Genomic DNA, 17,481 nt, shown 5'->3' with positions numbered 1-17,481 from the left:
AATAGCTTTCAATATCATTTTATGCTAATGATTCCTAAATTTACATCTCCAAGACTCCCACCTCTACCCTGAGCTTCAGGCTCTTTCACAACAGCCTTTTGAACGGCTCCATTTGAGTGACTCATAGGCATCCAAAACACGTGTTTACCTGGATTCTTGATTTCCCTCCCCGCCTTCCTCATTTCAGCAAGTCACCCAACTGCTCAAGGCAGAAAACCTAGGAATTTTCCTTGAGTCCCTTTTTCTCAGCCTGTACATTGAATCCACCTGACGTCCCATTAATTCTCTCTAAAATGTATCTCATATCTGTCCACTTCTATTTTATTCCCATTACCTGCCCAAGTCATCCTCCTCTCTCACCTGGACCAGTGCAAAGCTTCCTGTTTCACTGTTCCCATGCTTGCCCTCTTCCAATTCACTCTTATGCAAAGCAGCCAAAGGAGTCTTTAAAATATATAAATCACATGATGTCACTCTCTTGCTTAAAACCTTTTACTGATTATCACTGCTTTTAAAATAAAATCAGGGACTTCCCTGGCAGTCTAGTGGTTAAGACTCTGCACTCCCAATGCAGGGGGCATGGGTTTGATCCCAGGTTCAATCCCTGGTTGGGGAGCTAAGATTCCGCATGTCACATGGCGTGGCCAAAAAAAAATAAAGAAAAAATAAAATAAAATCCAAAATCCTTACTATGACTTGCTTGCCCTATTCAGTCTACCTAGACTCTTACACCCCCTCATTCAGTACATACAAGAGAAGGTCATTTTCTTCCCCACTCACCTTGAATCCAGAGCATCTAAGACATTGCCTGGAACTTAAGAATATACTAAGCAGGTAATTAATGTTTGTTGAAAGAATGAATAAATGAGTGGTTAACAAGACCCTTCTTGGTCTAATCCCTGCATCTGCTATTCCTTTTCTACTTTGCCAAATCACAACCTAGGCTTCACTAAATGCTAGGAAGAGGATGAGAGTTGGCAATGTCTATTTGGCAGCAGAAATCAAAATGAGAGAACCGCAAGAGTAGGTGACAACTCTACAGCAGAACCACGATTGATTAACTTAGCTGCCTGCACCGTCACCCCTGGTGGGCTTTCTCAGGCTCCTCTCCTCTCACATCTTGAAGAGTTTTGAGTGTTTTTTCAATTGTGCTAAAATATAAATAACGTAAAATTTACCATTTTAACCACTTTAAAGTGTATAATGCAGTAGCATTAAATACATTCACAAGGTTGTGGAACCATTATTACGATCTATTTCCAGACCTTTTTCATCAACCCAAACACTCTGGACCCACTAAACGATAACTCCCCATTATCCTCTCCCCACCGCCCCAAGTAACCTCTCTTCTACTTTCTATCTGTATGTCTGACTATTTTTGGTACCTCATATCAATGGACTCAGTCAGTATTTGTCCTTTTGTGTCCAGCTTCTTTCACTTAGCATAGGGTTTTCAAGGTTCATCCATGTTGTAGCCTGTGTCAGAATTCTATTTCTGGAGATTGGTTCAAGATGGCGGAGTAGAAGGACGTGTGCTCATTCCCTCTTGCAAGAGCACCAGAATCACAACTAACTGCTGGACCATCATCGACAGGAAGACACTGGAACTCACCAAAAAAGATACCCCACATCCAAGACAAAGGAGAAGCCGCAAGGAGACGGCAGGAGGGGCGCAATCACAATAAAATCAAATCCCATAACTGCTGGCTGGGTGACTCCCAACCAGAGAACACTTACACCACAGACGTCCACCCACTGGAGTGAAGGTTCTGAGCCCCATGTCAGGCTTCCCAACCTGGGGGTCCGGCAACAGGAGGAGGAATTCCCAGGAAATCAGACTTTGAAGGCTAGCGGGATTTGATTGCAGGACTTCGACAGGACTGGGGGAAACAGAGACTCCACTCTTGGAGGGCACACACAAAGTAGTGTGCACATCAGGACCCAGGGGAAGGAGCAGTGACCCCAGGGGAGACTGACCCAGACCTGCCTGCTAGTGTTGGAGGGTCTCCTGCAGAGGCGGGGGGTGGCTGTGGCTCACCGTGAGGACAAGGACACTGGCAGCAGAAGTTCTGGGAAGTACTCCTTGGCATGAGCCCTCCCTGACTCACCTTTAGCCCCACCAAAGAGCCTGTAAGCGCCAGTGTTGGGTTCCCTCAGGCCAAACAACTAACAGGGACAGAACCCAGCCCCACCCATCAGCAGACAAGCGGATTAAAGTTTTACTCAGCTCTGCCCACCAGGGCAACACCCAGCTCTACCCACCACCAGTCCCTCCCATCAGGAAGCTTGCATAAGCCTCTTAGACAGCCTCATCCACCAGAAGGCAGAGAGCAGAAGCAAGAAGAACTACAATTCTGCAGCCTGTGGAACGAAAACCACATTCACAGAAAGACAAAATGAAAAGGCAGAGGACTATGCACCAAACCACAGAACAAAATAAAACCTCAGAAAAACAACTAAATGAAGTGAAGATAGGCACCCTTCCAGAAAAAGAATTCAGAATAATGATAGTGAAGATGATATAGGACCTCGGATAAAGAATGGAGGCAAAGATCGAGAAGATGAAAGAAATGTTTAACAAAGACCTAGAAAAATTGAAGAACACCTAGAAGAATTAAAGAACAAACAAACAGAGATGAACAATGCAATAACTGAAATGAAAAATACATTAGAAGGAATCAAGAGCAGAATAACTGAGGCAGAAGAACGGATAAGTGACCTGGAAGACAGAATGGTGGAATTCACTGCCACAGAACAGAATAAATAAAGAATGAGAAGAAATGAAGACAGCCTAAGAGACCTCTGGGACTACATTAAACACACCAACATTTGCATTATAAGGGTCCCAGAAGGAGGAGAGAGAGAAAGGACCCAAGAAAATATTTGAAGAGATTATAGTTGAAAACTTCCCTAACTTGGGAAAGGAAATAGCCACCCAAGTACAGGAAGCGCAGAGTCCCAGGCAGGATAAACCCAAGGAGAAACAGGCCAAGACACATAGTAATCAAATTGACAAAAATTAAAAACAAAGAAAAATTATTAAAAGCAACATGGGAAAAACGCCAAATAACACACAAGGGAACTCCCATAAGGTTAACAGCTGATTTCTCAGCAGAAACTCTACAAGCCAGAAGGGAGTGGCACAATACATTTATAGTAATGAAAGGGAAGAACCTACAACCAAGATTACTCTACACAGCAAGGATCTCATTCAGATTCGACAGAGAAATCAAAAGCTTTACAGACAAGCAAAAGCTAAGAGAATTCACACCACCAAACCAGCTCTACAACAAATGCTAAAGGAACTTCTCTAAGTGGGAAACACAAGAGAAGAAAAGGACCTACAAAAACAAACCCAAAACAATTAAGAAAATGGTCACAGGAACATACATATCGATAATTACCTTAAACGTGAATGCATTAAATGCTCCAACCAAAAGACACAGGCTTGCTGAATGGATACAAAAACAAGACCCATATATACGCTGTCTACAAGAGACCCACTTCAGACCTAGGGACACATACAGACTGAAAGTGAGGGGATGGAAAAAGATATTCCATGCAAATGGAAATCAAAAGAAAGCTGGAGTAGCTCTACTCATATCAGATAAAATAGACTTTAAAATAAAGAATGTTACAAGAGACAAGGAAGGACACTACATAATGGTCAAGGGATCAATCCCAGAAGAAGATATAACAATTATAAGTATACATGCACCCAACATAGGAGCACCTCAGTACATGAGGAAAATGCTAACAGCTATAAAAGAGGAAATTGACAGTAACAAAATAATAGTGGGGAACTTTAACACCTCATTTACACCAATGGACAGATCATCCAGACAGAAAATTAATAAGGAAACACAAGCTTTAAATGACACAATAGACCAAATAGATTTAATTGATATTTACAGGACATTCCATCCGAAGAGCAGATTACATTTTCTTCTCAAGTGTACACAGAACATTCTCCAGGATAGATCACTTCTTTGGTCACAAATCAAGCCTCAGTAAATTTAAGATAATTGAAATCATATCACGCATCTTTTCTGACCACAACACTATGAGATTAGAAATCAATTACAGGGAAAAAAAGGTAAAAAACACAAACACATGGAGGCTAAACAATACGTTACTAAATAACCAAGAGATAACTGAAGAAATCAAAGAGGAAATCAAAAAATACCTAGAGACAAATGACAACGAAAACACGATGATCCAAAACCTATGGGATGCAGCAAAAGCAGTTCTAAGAGGGAAGTGCATAGCAATACAATCCTACCTAAAGAAACAAGAAAAGGGGCTTCCCTGGTGGCGCAGTGGTTAAGAATCCGCCTGACAATACAGGGGATATGGGTTCGAGCCCTGGTCCGGGAGGATCCCACATGCTGCAGAGCAACTAAGCCCGTGCGCCACAGCTACTGAGGCTGTGCTCTAGAGCCCATGAGCCACAACTACTGAAGCCTGCGCACCTAGAGCCTGTGCTCCGCAACAAGAGAGGCCATCGCGGTGAGAAGCCCTCACACCCTAACAAAGAGCAGCCCCTGCTCGCCACATCTAGAGAAAGCCCACACAGCAAGAAAGACCCAACACAGCCAAAAATAAATAAATTAATTAATTAAATAAATCTATATAAAAAAAAAAGAAACAAGAAAAATCTCAAACAAACAACCTAACCTTACACCTAAAGGAACTAGAGAAAGAAGAACAAACAAAACCCAAAGTTAGTAGAAGGAAAGAAATCATAAAGATCAGAGCAGAAATAAAAGAAATAGAAACAAAGAAAACAATAGCAAAGATCAATAAAACTAAAAGGTGGTTCTTTGAGAAGATAAACAAAATTGATAAACCTTTAGCCAGACTCATCAAGAAAAAGAGGGAGAGGACTCAAATCAATAAAATTAGAAATGAAAAAGGAGAAGTTATAACGGACACCACAGAAATACAAAGCATCATGAGAGACTACTACAAGCAACTCTATGCCAATAAAATGGGACAACCTGGAAGAAATGGACAAATTCTTAGAAAGGTATAACCTTCCAAGACTGAACCAGGAAGAAATAGAAAATATGAACAGACCAATCACAAGTAATGAAGTTGAAACTGTGATTAAAAATCTTCCAACAAACAAAAGTCCAGAACCAGATGGCTTCACAGGTGAATTCTATTAAACATTTAGAGAAGAGTTAACACCCATCCTTCTCAAACTCTTCCAAAAAATTGCAGAGAAAGGAACACTCCCAAACTCATTCTATGAGGCCACCATCACCCTGATACCAAAAACAGAGATACTACAAAAAAAGAAAATTACAGACCAATATCACTGATGAATATAGATGCAAAAATCCTCAACAAAATACTAGGAAACAGAATGCAACAACACATTAAAAGGATCATACACCACAATCAAGTGGGATTTATCCCAGGGATGCAAGGATTCTTCAATATACACAAATCAATCAATGTGATACACCATATTAACAAATTGAAGAATAAAAACCATATGATCATCTCAATAGATGCAGAAAAAGCTTTTGACAAAATTCAACACCCATTTATGATAAAAACTCTCCAGAAAGTGGGCATAGAGGGAACCTACCTCAACATAATAAAGGCCATATATGACAAACCCACAGCAAACATCATTCTCAATGGTGAAAAACTGAAACCATTTCCTCTAAGATCAGGAACGAGACAAGGATTTCCACTCTCACCACTATTATTCAACATAGTTTTGGAAGTCCTAGCCATGGCAATCAGGGAAGAAAAAGAAATAAAAGGAATACAAATTGGAAAAGAAGAAGTAAAACTGTCACTGTTTGCAGATGACATGATACTATACATAGAGAATCCTCAAGATGCCACCTGTGTCCAAACTTTCCCTTTTTATAAGGACACCAGTCATACTGGATTAGGGACTCATCCTACTTCAGCAAGACCTCATCCTAACTAATTACATCTGCAGCGACCCTACTTCCAAATAAGGTGATATTCTGAGGTCTTGGGGGTTCCAGGACTTCAACATACAAATTTGAGGGAGACCCAATTCAGTCTATAACACAGAGTGACAGCTGTGTTAAGAGAATATGAGAAGCAGGACTTCCCTGGTGGCATAGTGGTTAAGAATCCACCTGCCAGTGCAAGGGACACGGGTTCGAGCCCTGGTCCGGGAAGATCCCACATGCCGCGGAGCAACTAAGCCCGTGTGCCACAACTACTGAGCCTGCACTCTAGAGCCCGCGAGCCACAACTACTGAGCCCGCGTGCCACAACTACTGAAGCCCGCGCGCCTAGAGCCCATGCTCCGCAACAAGAGAAGCCACTGCAATGAGAAGCCCGTGCACCGCAACCAAGAGTAGCCCCCGCTTGCCGCAACTAGAGAAAGCCCGCGCGCAGCAACAAAGACCCAACGCAGCCATAAATAAATAAATAAATTTATTTTTTTAAAAAGTAGATTAAAAAAAAAAGACAATATGAGAAGCAGTTGGATTTGACTGAAGAGTATGAAGGAAAGAAAGGAGTCAGGGATACTCCAATGTTTTTGACCTGAATTAAAATAATCAAGTTGCCATTTACTGAGACGGTGAAGATTGCAGGAGGAGAAAGTTTGGAGGGGAAAATCAGAGTTCAGTTTGGGATGTAATTCAAATAAATATATGGATATATTCAAATAAAGACCCACCTCCTGTCCTGAGCTCCTCACTTGGTTTGGAATACCAGCAGAGTGGCAGAAGGCCCCGTTATCTCAGCAAAAATAGAAGAGATAGAGCTTGGGAGTGTTTCCCTTCCCCACACACACATGTCACCTAAGTGGCCCTCATTTCTGGTTCACTCCACTTCTGTTCATGGCCCACCTTCCTCATTACCTTTGCTTCATCATTCCACATCTCCTTATGACACCTCCCCATAAACCTTAGAAAGTTATTAAGAGAATGAAGTCAGAAGTAATTAAGAGCTGCAGAGGTACTCTTTTCACCAGCTGTACTTTCACTAGCAACATTAAAATTCTAAGTGAACCTTAATAGAAACGTTTGATTAATTGTTCAGTTGGCCTCAAATTAATATTAACCTGTGACTCTAGTATCCATGGTCTGTTTCTCTTATTTATTGTTGCTTTTCCAATCTGCATGATTTACAGTCAGCACAAGCAAAGATTTGCCTCTATAGTTTTCAGTCACTCTGAATTAGATTCTTAGATCCAAGTGGAAAAATGACTTGTCCAAACAATAGAAAATTAAAATGTATAGTACGGCTAAACCACAGCAAAATAGAATTTTTTAAAATAAAGTTCAGGAAAAAATAGGTCATCTCATAAAATTAAATCTAATTTCAATTTCCATTCTGACTGTGATTTTAATTCTAAAGTTCTCAGAATGTTTTGGTAATAAAGTGGGTTAATTCTGCCATGGAGGTTTCCTTTATGAAAGGGTACTATTTAGGGGTGAATGAAAAATTTTCGATTTGCCTTTTAAAGGGGTGAGACTTTGTTGGTATTGATTAGGGGTGTGGTGATTTTCTCCTCTGCATGGTTCAATAACCAACATGATCAACTAGGCGAGTGGACACTCGATCAGAATAAGGTACTCCCTAAGTCTTCCGGATCCCTAAGGAGCAGTGCTTTCAGGAATACGGATGCCAAGATGATTCCCTTTGGCGGCTAAGTTTTTGAAACTTTCAGACCGTCAACTAGAATCTGGCCTGAAAGGAAGGCAGGGCTTTCTAGAGTGATCAGTACCGCCGGCGGCTGAAGTCCTCTGCTCAGACCGAATTTTGGGGCTACATTGACACTCCGTGCTCTGACCTTGCTAGAACGACCGAAGGAAGTGGACGCGTTTCAGCACCCGACACCTGTCATGCTTCACAGCCCCGCCAGTCAGAGAAGCCTCCGTCCCTCGCAGAGACAGGAGACAGAACTGGGCAGCCGGCTACTCATCCGGAGGGAAAAGACCACGCCAGGGAAGAGGAAAAGGTGGACTTCTCCGGAGACGCACAGGAGCCGGGCTTGGCGTTTCTGGGGCTGAGTCTGGGACTTCCCTTCTGCCGGAACATTTCCCCGGCTTCCCTCCCAAGCGTCTCTGTCTCGGAGCGCAGCAGCGCAGCGGGATGCCTAATGAAGCGTGCCCAGCAAGGGGCATCGAGCGGCTCGGGAAGCAGGGCTGGGGCGGGAGGGGGAGAGTCAGGTTACAGGTTCACACGTTCTCGGAAAACCATTCGGAAACCTGAGCTGGAGACGCAAATGCCGGGACCCACGCAGGGCCGGGGGCGTGCCCTTCGGGCCCCGGCAGCCGGGCGTGCGCTCTCCGCCTCGTGCAGCGCGTGCCTGAAGCCGGTCGGGAAGGCCGCGGGCGGAGCGGTCAAACTCCGGGCCGCCGGGGACCGCGGCGCTTCTCTCTGGGCCTCCTTAGCATACGGTCCTTCCGGCCGGGGGCCGCGTCCGCTGGGGTGCCTGCGGCCACGGACGCCGCGCTGGAGCGGACGCGGCCGACGGCCCACGCTCCCCGCAGGTGCGCACGGGGTCAGCAGCGGCCCGCCCGCGTCCAGGGGCGCCGCCGCGGCCGAGCCCCCCTTCCCACCCACCCCCGGCCAGGGGCGCGGCGCGGGCGGCCCTCCCCGGGAGACAGCCGCTGGGCGCCGAGTGCCGCTCCGAGCGTTTTCCGAATCGCTCATTTCCCCCTCGAGCGAGCTGCTGGCGCTTATCCAGGAGCCTCCCGGGCTCCCAGCTCCAACCCCTGAAATAAACGCGGCGCCTGTCCAGAGAGCGGGGGAGGGGAGAGGCCCGTCTGCACGCGGAGAAAGAACATACCGGGCGAACGACCCCGTTCTCCAGGAAAAGGTAATGAGGGGAAGCGAAAGAGTGTGAACTTACTCGGAAATGCAAAGCGAGCTCCACTCTCGCCCGGAGCATACAAACGAGGGAACGACGAATCAGCCGACGCGGCCGGCGGCGGCCCAGGAAGGGCCTCATGCATGAGAATGGGTTGCTAGGTTGCCTCGTTCCCTCCGACACCCGCTTCCCACAAGACATCCACCGGCGGAAGAAAGCAGGCCGGGCCCGGCCACGGCCGAGCGGGGTGGGGGCCGCGCCAAGCCCCCGAGGCCGCTCCCGCCGTCAGGACCCTGGAGAGCGGCAGCCGCGCCCCGGGGACCCGCGCCTCGCCGCCCGGTCCCTCGCCTTCGCGGCTTCCCGCCTCCACCTTCATTTTTCTTGGCAACCACTTCTCTCGCTCTTCACCAACAGCTTAAATTGCCTTTTTGTTTTGCTTGAGGGGGCTGTTTGGATTGGCTGAGTTAGGTTCCGGTTTGTAACTTCACTAAGTATTAGTGGACCAAGAAGCCCTGAGAGCTCCAAAACGAGAGCCTGAACGAGGCGGTTGAGCTTAAAAAGCCACTGAGGGACTTCCCTGGTGGCGCAGGGGTGAAGAATCTGCCTGCCAGTGCAGGGGACACGGATTCGAGCCCTGGTCCGGGAAGATCCCACATGCCGCGGAGCAACTAAGGCCCGTGCGTCACAACTACCGAGCCTGCGCTCTAGAGCCCGCAAGCCACAACTACTGAGCCTGCGCTCTAGAGCCCGCAAGCCACAACTACGGAGCCTGCGCGCCACAACTACTGAGCCTACGTGCCACAGCTACTGAAGCCCCCGCACCTAGAGCCTGTGCTCCGCAACAAGAGAAGCCACCGCAATGAGAAACCCACGCTCCGCAACAAAGAGTAGCCTCCGCTCGCCACAACTAGGGAAAGCCCGAGCGCAGCAACGAAGACCCAACACAGCCATAAATAAATTAATTAATTAATAAATTAATAAGCCACTGAGTTCAATCTTTTACTTCGTAAATGAATCAGACCAACTCAAAGAATAAAGAATCTCCCAAGGTTTGCCATGGAGTTCATTTCAAGGATGAGTCTAGACCCCTGGGCCTCTGACTTCTAAATTAATGTTTCCCTATGCTTTCCAAGAAAATAATACTTTTATCTTAACCTCGGCTGCTTAGCTCTCCCAAGCAACAAGTGGAGGGTGGAAAGGCTTGTGTTCGTGGAAATAAGATGGACACAGCGAGTGTGGAAAGGGGGCCTGCAGACTGTGCTCTTAAGTCCTGGTCTCCCCTGACCCCCGCACCCAGCACAACCAAAGTCACATCGCCAGTCCCTTTTCCGCCAGCCTGAGGACCCCTCAGTCTTCTGCCTGTATCCAAGCCTCCCCTGGACACCTATCACAAGTACCTAGTAACCTCATACCAACTTCTGGTAGAGCTCTGGGCACTACCAGGTCAGGATAGGGTCTGAGGTTCTGCATTCCCAACAAGCTCCTGGGTATTATCCAAGCTGTTGGCCCAGGGACCACACTCTGAGTAGCAAGGAGTTTGAAAGGGGTGGGGGGAGAATGGGAGGGAGGGGAAGCAGGGAAGAGAGGGGAGAAAGGAGAGAAGGGGATCTCCCCTTCTAAGCAGAGGCCTTTTCTTTTGCTCTCACCGACCTTCTCTTGCACCCCGAAAGTAATGCCTCGAAATGCCGCAGTAACTGGCACTCTGCACCTTCTCTTCAGTCTGTAGCGAGACCCGACAGTGACGGTGTGTGATTTTGTTTCTCTCCTCCCCCTCCTCTCGCCCTGCCCGCCGCCGGCCCTGCACAGCTCCCAAGCTCGCCCGCTGCCCCGAAGCTGCTCGGCCTCCTCTCCGGCACGCTCTCCGGCCTCGCGCGCTTCTTCGCTCACCTTCTCCAGCGACCCCTTCCTGGGGCTCCCCGGCGGCGCCCGGACTTCTCTCTCCTGCTCCCCGCCCTGCCAGCCGCTGGGCTCGCGCCGGGCCAGGAGGAGCGGCCGGGCCGCCTCTCGCTCCTGCTCAGGGCAGCTCTGGCACTGCCCGGCCGACCCCCAGGGGGACGCCTGCCCCGGGAAGAGGACGCCGGCGCCGGGCAGAGCTCGCCCATGCCCGTGAGTACTGTGGTCTCCGCCGCCCAATCCGCGGCCTCAGCGGGACGCCAGTTTCCCGGGTTCCTCCCTAACCCCGACTGACCCACTCCACGTGGGGCGAGCAGGGGATCCCGCCAGCAAGGGGAGAAGGGGAGGGGGACGGGTGGGAAGGTCGAGACCCGGCCGAGAACGCTCACGGAAAAGGCGCCGGCGGCCCGCCGGACACCCCTCCCCCCAGGAGACCCTCGAAGCTACTCTTCTCGGGCCACTTCCTCCCAGAGCCTACGGAACGGGGCCGAGGGAGCCCCCGTCCTCCCCGAAGCCGCTTCTCGAACTCACGCATCGCTCTCCTGCCCCTCCTCCAAGCCTCCCCCAGACGAGCCTCCGCCCCCTCCTCGCGCTCCCACTCCCCAGCCCCCGGCTACCGCGCGCTCGGGAGGCCAGGGAGGAAATGACGTGATGTTATTTTAGTGTCAGGTCGGCTTCCAGCTTCAGTTTAGCCCGCCGAGCTCGGGCGCACGGCCCGGAGGTCAGACCAAGTCTCCCGAGGGCACACCGGGGGCTCCAGGGCTCCGTGCCCGCAGAGCTGGGCGGCGGCGGGGTTCCCGCCACCCTCCGGGTCTCCCCCTTCCCCGGACTCCGGAATCGGGAGTTAGCCAACCCCCCCGCCACCCAGCCAGGTGGGACCTTCGGCTCCGGCAGGCGGGGAGGGGGCAAGGAACCCCTTTCCAGTTTGGTACCTCCGGAGGCGGAGGCTGCAGCCGGGTGGGGCGGGGGTAGAGCTGGAGAAGTACCCCGGGGAAAGGGAGATGGTGGGGACCGGCCTCCAGAGGCGGAGAGTCCACGGCCGGACCCTCCGGGTACGAGCACCCCGGCGCGCCGCGCACCCCGCGCGCACACACGGGTGCCTCCCCCCGCCCGCTCCATTCACAAGATCCCAGCGCGCTCTCCCGCACGCCGGGGGTCCGCTCGGCCCCCGCGCGCCAAGCATAGGGAGAGCCGAGGGGGCTCTGCGGCGCCCACACTCTCGGTACTTCCTAACCCGGGGCTGAAGAAGGGAACCACGGTCCCGGCATGGATGGGGACCCCCGCCCCAAGCCCCCCGCCCCAAGCCCCGCCGCAGAGGAGCGCGCCGCCGCGGGAGGGAAGCGAGCCCTGGGTGGCCCGGCCGGGGAGGGGGGAGGGAGGGGCGGGGAGAGGCAGAGGCGAGGGAGGCGGGGGGCAGAAGAAGGCGACAGGAAAGACGGAGAGCGATCGCGGGCGTAGCGAGGGCAGCACCTAGAATTATCATAAAAATAAGGCACTCGCGGGACGCATGCGCACAGCGGACGGAGGCGCGCGGGCCGCAGCTCCCCCTCGGGCTCGCGGGGCTGACCGTGGAAGCGTGAGTAGCCACTTCCTCAACGCCCCGTTCTCCCTCCCGGACTCGCCCTGTGGCCTCGGGCCGGGAGGTGGCCGGGGCCGGGCGGGGCGCGCACGCTGGGCTGGACCACGGTGGCGGGAGCGGGTCAGCGTGCAGGGCGTGCGGGGCTTGGGGTGTGACCGTGTCTCAAGGGGCTCCGCCGGGGCGTCCGCACGGTTCGACCTCTGTGGCCGGGCGCCAGCGAGTGGGTGGGCTACTGACACCCGAAGCAGACCTGGGAAACCCCGGGCGCCGGAGGCGGGCGGTCTGAGCGCAGGTGGGAAGGAAGCGGAGACGCTCCCGGAATCGCCGCGGAGACGCGCCACTACGGCGGGGACCCGAGGAGTCGGGCGGGAAGCGGGCGCCCGCCGCGGACCCCGGGGGCCTGACTCGGTGTCGCCACTGAAGCTCGGAAAACCGAATGGACAGAACCGTCCCCACGCTCTGCCCGAGCCGAGGGGGGCGCGGGGGGGGAGGCGGGCGCCGCGGGTATTTTTCTTGCGGGAACCCGGCGATTGAGTCTTCCGCGCTCTCGGGGCTGCGCTCGGAAGTTGGAACGAGTGTGGCGCCCGGGCTGCGGGGACCTCCGGGACGGCGGCGCGCGGCAGGGACTGGGCTTCGGCGGGCGCGGCGACTCCCCCTCCCCCAGGGGTGGGCGGAGTGGGCGGGGGAGGGGTCGCGGAGGCGGCGGGCTTCCGGCCGGCTTGGCTGGTGCGCCCGGGGCCTTCCCGCGGCGGGGGGAGTGGGCGGGAAGGGATGGGCGGCGGGGGAGGGGTCTGGGGAGGGGCAGCGCGCGGGGACTTGAGCGGCTTTGCGAGCCTCCGGGAGTCGCCAGCGCCCGAGGAGAGAGAGCCCGGGCGGGCGGCCGCGGCGCGGAGCGAGCCCGGCGGCGGCGAAGGACGCGGGCGCGGGGCGGGGGACGCGGCCCCGCCAGCAGCTCAGCCCCCCGCGCCCCCTAGGCGGGCCGGGTGGAGGAGTGAGCGCCGAGGCCGAGTTTCTGGCCGGGAGGGGGCGGGCGCTCCGCGGGAACTCGCTCCCACATCCCTTCCTCGGGAGAATCCGGCCGAGGCCGAGCGCTCTTTGTCCGCCCCCGCCCAGCCGATCGGCCGGAGGGCGCGGGTTGCGGCCACCGCAGCCGGTGCCCGCAGCGCGGGCGGAGCGCCCCTCGTCCACGGGCGGCCAGCAGCAGTCACTCGCCCGCGGGAGCTCGCGGTGGCCCCGGAGGCGGGGAGCTTCTGCACCGTCTCGTTACCGTCCTGGGTCAGTCCCCCCTCCTCTGGAGCGCAGGTCGCAGGGCCCCTGCGTGGCTTGGCTTCTTTCACTTCTGGTGGTTCCAGATTGTGGAACTGACCAAACAGGGGTCCGAGTTCACGAAATAGTGTGAATTCCTCCCCAGACTTGGCAAAGGAGTTGTGTCATGGAAAGACTCTATCTGTAAACTCTTAGTTTTTTGCTCACAACCTGATTTTCTACTGGGTTTCGTCCGGTTTATCTCCTGTTCCTTAAGTGGCGTCTTTTGTATCAGTATCAGTATCGCACATGAGGGGCAATATTGCGTAATGGGTAAGAGCCCTGGACTCAGTAACTGTCTAGATTAAAATCTCAGCCTAGCGGTGTGACCTCGGGCAAGTTGCTTAACCTCTCGGTGCCGTAGTTTTATCATCTGTAAAATGGGGATAAGAAAAATACCTGCCTCACAGGTTGGCTGCCAGCATTCAGTAAATTAATACAGCAGAGCTCTGACACATACCAAACAAAAGTTACTATTACTATTGTTACTGTATTGGTGCTAAATTGGCTAAGTAGACTTCAAAATTAAAAGATCAGGAACAAAATGCACATTTTGTTTGTTATAAAGAGTATACGTGATGAAAGAGAAGATGTCCGTCAAAATTAGAAAAATAGAAAATGTTTTCTATATCAGTATCTAAATTTAAAAACAATACATTTCTACATCATCTGGGCCCTTTTATTTCAAATAATTATGAAGTATATACAATGATTCAAATAGCATTTTAAGAAAATTATCTCTAACCTTAAAAATATTTCACTTTGTAAAACATACGCATTAAAACTACGTATTAGGTCATGGTATATACAGAAAATCCGATGTCTGCATTAAAATATTGCCCTGAGTCAGTTTTACTTAAGAGAGTGTGGAAACTTAGGAGCTAGACATGCTAACTTCTCTAAGATCATTGTAAACATTTTAGCCAAAATGCCCTTGATATCAAAAATATAGAATGATAAAAGTCAGATTACTTATGTACCTCCTTCACTTTACAGGTGAGGAAACATTCAGAGAGGTTAAAGGTCAGATATCTGCAGCTAAATAGAGGCCTAAATGGGATTAGAATTAGGTCTTCTGACTCTGCCCAGGCCTCTTACACACCACACAGGTGATTTCCTGTTTACTGCAGATTTATGAACCTTTAACAAATAGGAAACCAGAAGGTATGATATAAGGAAAAAATATACAAGCATGTGATATCAACGACATAAGAAAGGCCGGGCTGTAATGTGGCTACTGCTGGCCGACCACTTTATCATGGTCCCTCACATCAGAAGATATGACCACATGACTTGTTTGAGGTATGGGAAGGTCCCAGATCAAGCAAGAGGTAGAGCCAGCGTTAGAATTTAAGGTCCCACATTTGGCTGCATGTTCTGTTAATCCCTTGCAGCGGTTTTACATTAGAAATCAGTTTTGAGCTTTTCTTAAATGTTTAAAAATTGAAGGTTCCTGTAAGAGAGCTTTTTAGGAAAGTCAAGATTACATACCAGGAGATTTTATTATTCCAGATTTTGTAGACAAGCAAGCATGAAAAAGGAAAAAAAGCTTTCTTATTTTAATGCAATTGCCAGGTGACTGGTTTCGTTCCAGACACTTGAACAGCACTTCCGAAAGTTCTGCTGTTTTTTCATTTCTGCATGTGGCCGTCTAATGACATTCACCTTTCATGAAAAGATGCAGCTGGTGGCTTAAAGGTCCAGACCTCACATAAGTGGTTTAGAAATTACATGGCAGAGCCTTTCACGTGCGTGTCTGGCCTTGCAAAGTTATTTACAGGAATGCTGTGTCTGCCAGGGAAGGCACTTATAGGAACTGTGCCTGCGTCCTTGAAGAAGGAAGCCATGGTCCTCTCCAGTCGTGAGCGCTATGTCTTACCCTTGATTTTGCCTCTCTGGACACATGTTCTTAGACAGAAATCCAGGGCATTAAGCGGGGAGTGACTTTCTAGCAGGCTCCCAAGCCAGTCCAGCAGAACTGAGTTTTGAAATCACACATATCAAGTCAGGTCCCATTACGATTCTAACATGAATCACTGTTCAACTGGCAACATTGCCGATTGGTGTTCTGTACAGCAAACAGGTAACTCACAGTGTGAGCGTCTATTCAAATACCTGTAGTGTCAGCAGCAACTAACAGGGTTCACGCCGAGTCAGAGCCTAGCATTTAGTACAGTACAAGTGAGTCACTGACTACCCAGCACTTCTGAGATGGTCCCTGAATGTTACCTTGAGCAGCCAGTTCGAGAGTTTAGACAGCGCTGCACCGGGTGAGTCAGTTCCCAGTACCATTGAATGGGCTTCTGCAGCAGCTCTTCACAGCCAAGCCTGATATGACTGAGTGCCCAAGGTGATATTCCGTGATTATGAATTCACAGACTCCTGCTGATTAGATTCCAGCTATTTGCATGAGGAGTCATCTGTGAAGAATCAGTAATATGCTCTGCTGCCCAGCAGTGATATTTCACTCGAGTTATTTCAGTGATTATTACAGCCAGTTGACCTTGATGGTTTGGGAATGCTCGATTTCTAGTTATTAATTAATTTTACTTTACATTGTAAAATCCTTCTCAAGTACGTATCGGTGTTTGGATTTTAGATGACAGCATCTCACGCAAAGTCACCCAGCAGTTGGACTTCCTGAGGTCCTGGGTTGACCACGTGCACCTCAGCCCAGCGGTGAAGTGGAGGGAAACATCTTTTTCTCTGCTTTGTCTCTGTTTGTGCCCCTATCACCTCTGATGTTAACTGGACGGTATTTGCTCCAGAGCTAGAACACGAGTTTGTGGTGCCCGTCGTTCTAAGGCTGCAACACTCCCAGCACTTCCAGCCCTTCTGGGGCTGTTTGGCTAGATCCACACAGGCTTGTATAGCTGTTCCGTTTATGCAAGACACTGGAAAGAATTGTGCAACCCATGCCCTACCCAACCCTTCTAAGTGACTTTTGTGTCTCAGGGTGTGGTGATAATAAGATTTAAGGGACCAGTAGATTCCTTAATTTATGTAAAAGTCTTGTTGATAATTAATGGCAAGAAGTTATTATCCTTGGAATCAAGGTTATGAGACTATTGTTTTTGAAAGTACATGTATGTTTTTCTCTATTTGTATTGTAGTGGATGCAAGAGAAACCCAGATGTATGGACTTTACCATATACCCTTATTGTGTTTCTACAAATATCCATTTCTGTGATAACCCAGATTCTAATTTGTGCATCTCCTGCTATATAGAAAGGTGTAGATACTTTTTTCCATTTAATAGGGACTGCACACAAAGAGTCTAGTGCTTCCAGGCTTAATGCAATTCCTGGCAAGTTCAGGTGGTTAGGACTCTTTAATAAATTAGACTATTTATAAAATGGAAACGAAGTTTCATGTACATTTTCTAAATTTCAGTGAGGAACTATAGCTATTTTTGTGAGAGTCCTGATTTTTTTAACTTCGTTTGTTATAAGTTATAGTAAAGTGTACACGTTCTCAGTTACCCTCGTGTTACCATTATCTGCATCAGGATTTCTCAGCCTCAGCACTGTGGACATTTTGGGTTGACTGCCTCCCAGTGGGAGGCTGAACTGTGCGTTGCAGGATGTTTAACAGCACCCCTGTCCTCTACCTCTGGATGCCAGTAGCATACCATCCCTGGAAATGACAACCAAAAATGTCTCTAGGCATTGCCAAATGTGCCCTGGGGGCTCACCACTGCTCTAGATCAAGATACCTGATATTCTCAACCTGTATCCATAACATCCCCTCTTGCTTCCTCCCAGCCAGTACTCACAGGTATCCACTGTTGTAAGTTCCCAAACCACATATTAGTTGTGCCTGGTGTTGAACCTCTTCTAGAATTAGACAGTACATATTCTTTGCAGCTGGTTCTTTAGCT

General features: G+C 50.2%; 1 protein-coding gene across 4 annotated transcripts in view; it reads left to right on the top strand.

Moving 5' to 3' along the window:
• The window catches only part of RGS20 (regulator of G protein signaling 20), an 86,632-nt gene that overhangs the window by 16,453 nt on the left and 52,698 nt on the right, over positions 1 to 17,481 (top strand). Inside the window, exon 2 of one of the 4 annotated variants that reach the window (XM_036830868.1) lies at positions 10,621 to 10,930. In XM_036830868.1, the coding sequence (XP_036686763.1) occupies positions 10,621 to 10,930 (310 nt within the window). Of the gene's footprint in view, positions 1 to 10,620; positions 10,931 to 12,164; positions 12,294 to 12,341; positions 12,589 to 17,481 lie in introns of those variants that run through there. The other 3 variants (XM_036830865.1, XM_036830867.1, XM_036830866.1) reach the window with 3 other exon arrangements.

Source organism: Balaenoptera musculus, chromosome 17, assembly GCF_009873245.2.
Source record: "Balaenoptera musculus isolate JJ_BM4_2016_0621 chromosome 17, mBalMus1.pri.v3, whole genome shotgun sequence".
NCBI classification, from domain to species: domain Eukaryota; kingdom Metazoa; phylum Chordata; class Mammalia; order Artiodactyla; family Balaenopteridae; genus Balaenoptera; species Balaenoptera musculus.
This window is presented reverse-complemented; position numbering and strand designations above follow the sequence as displayed.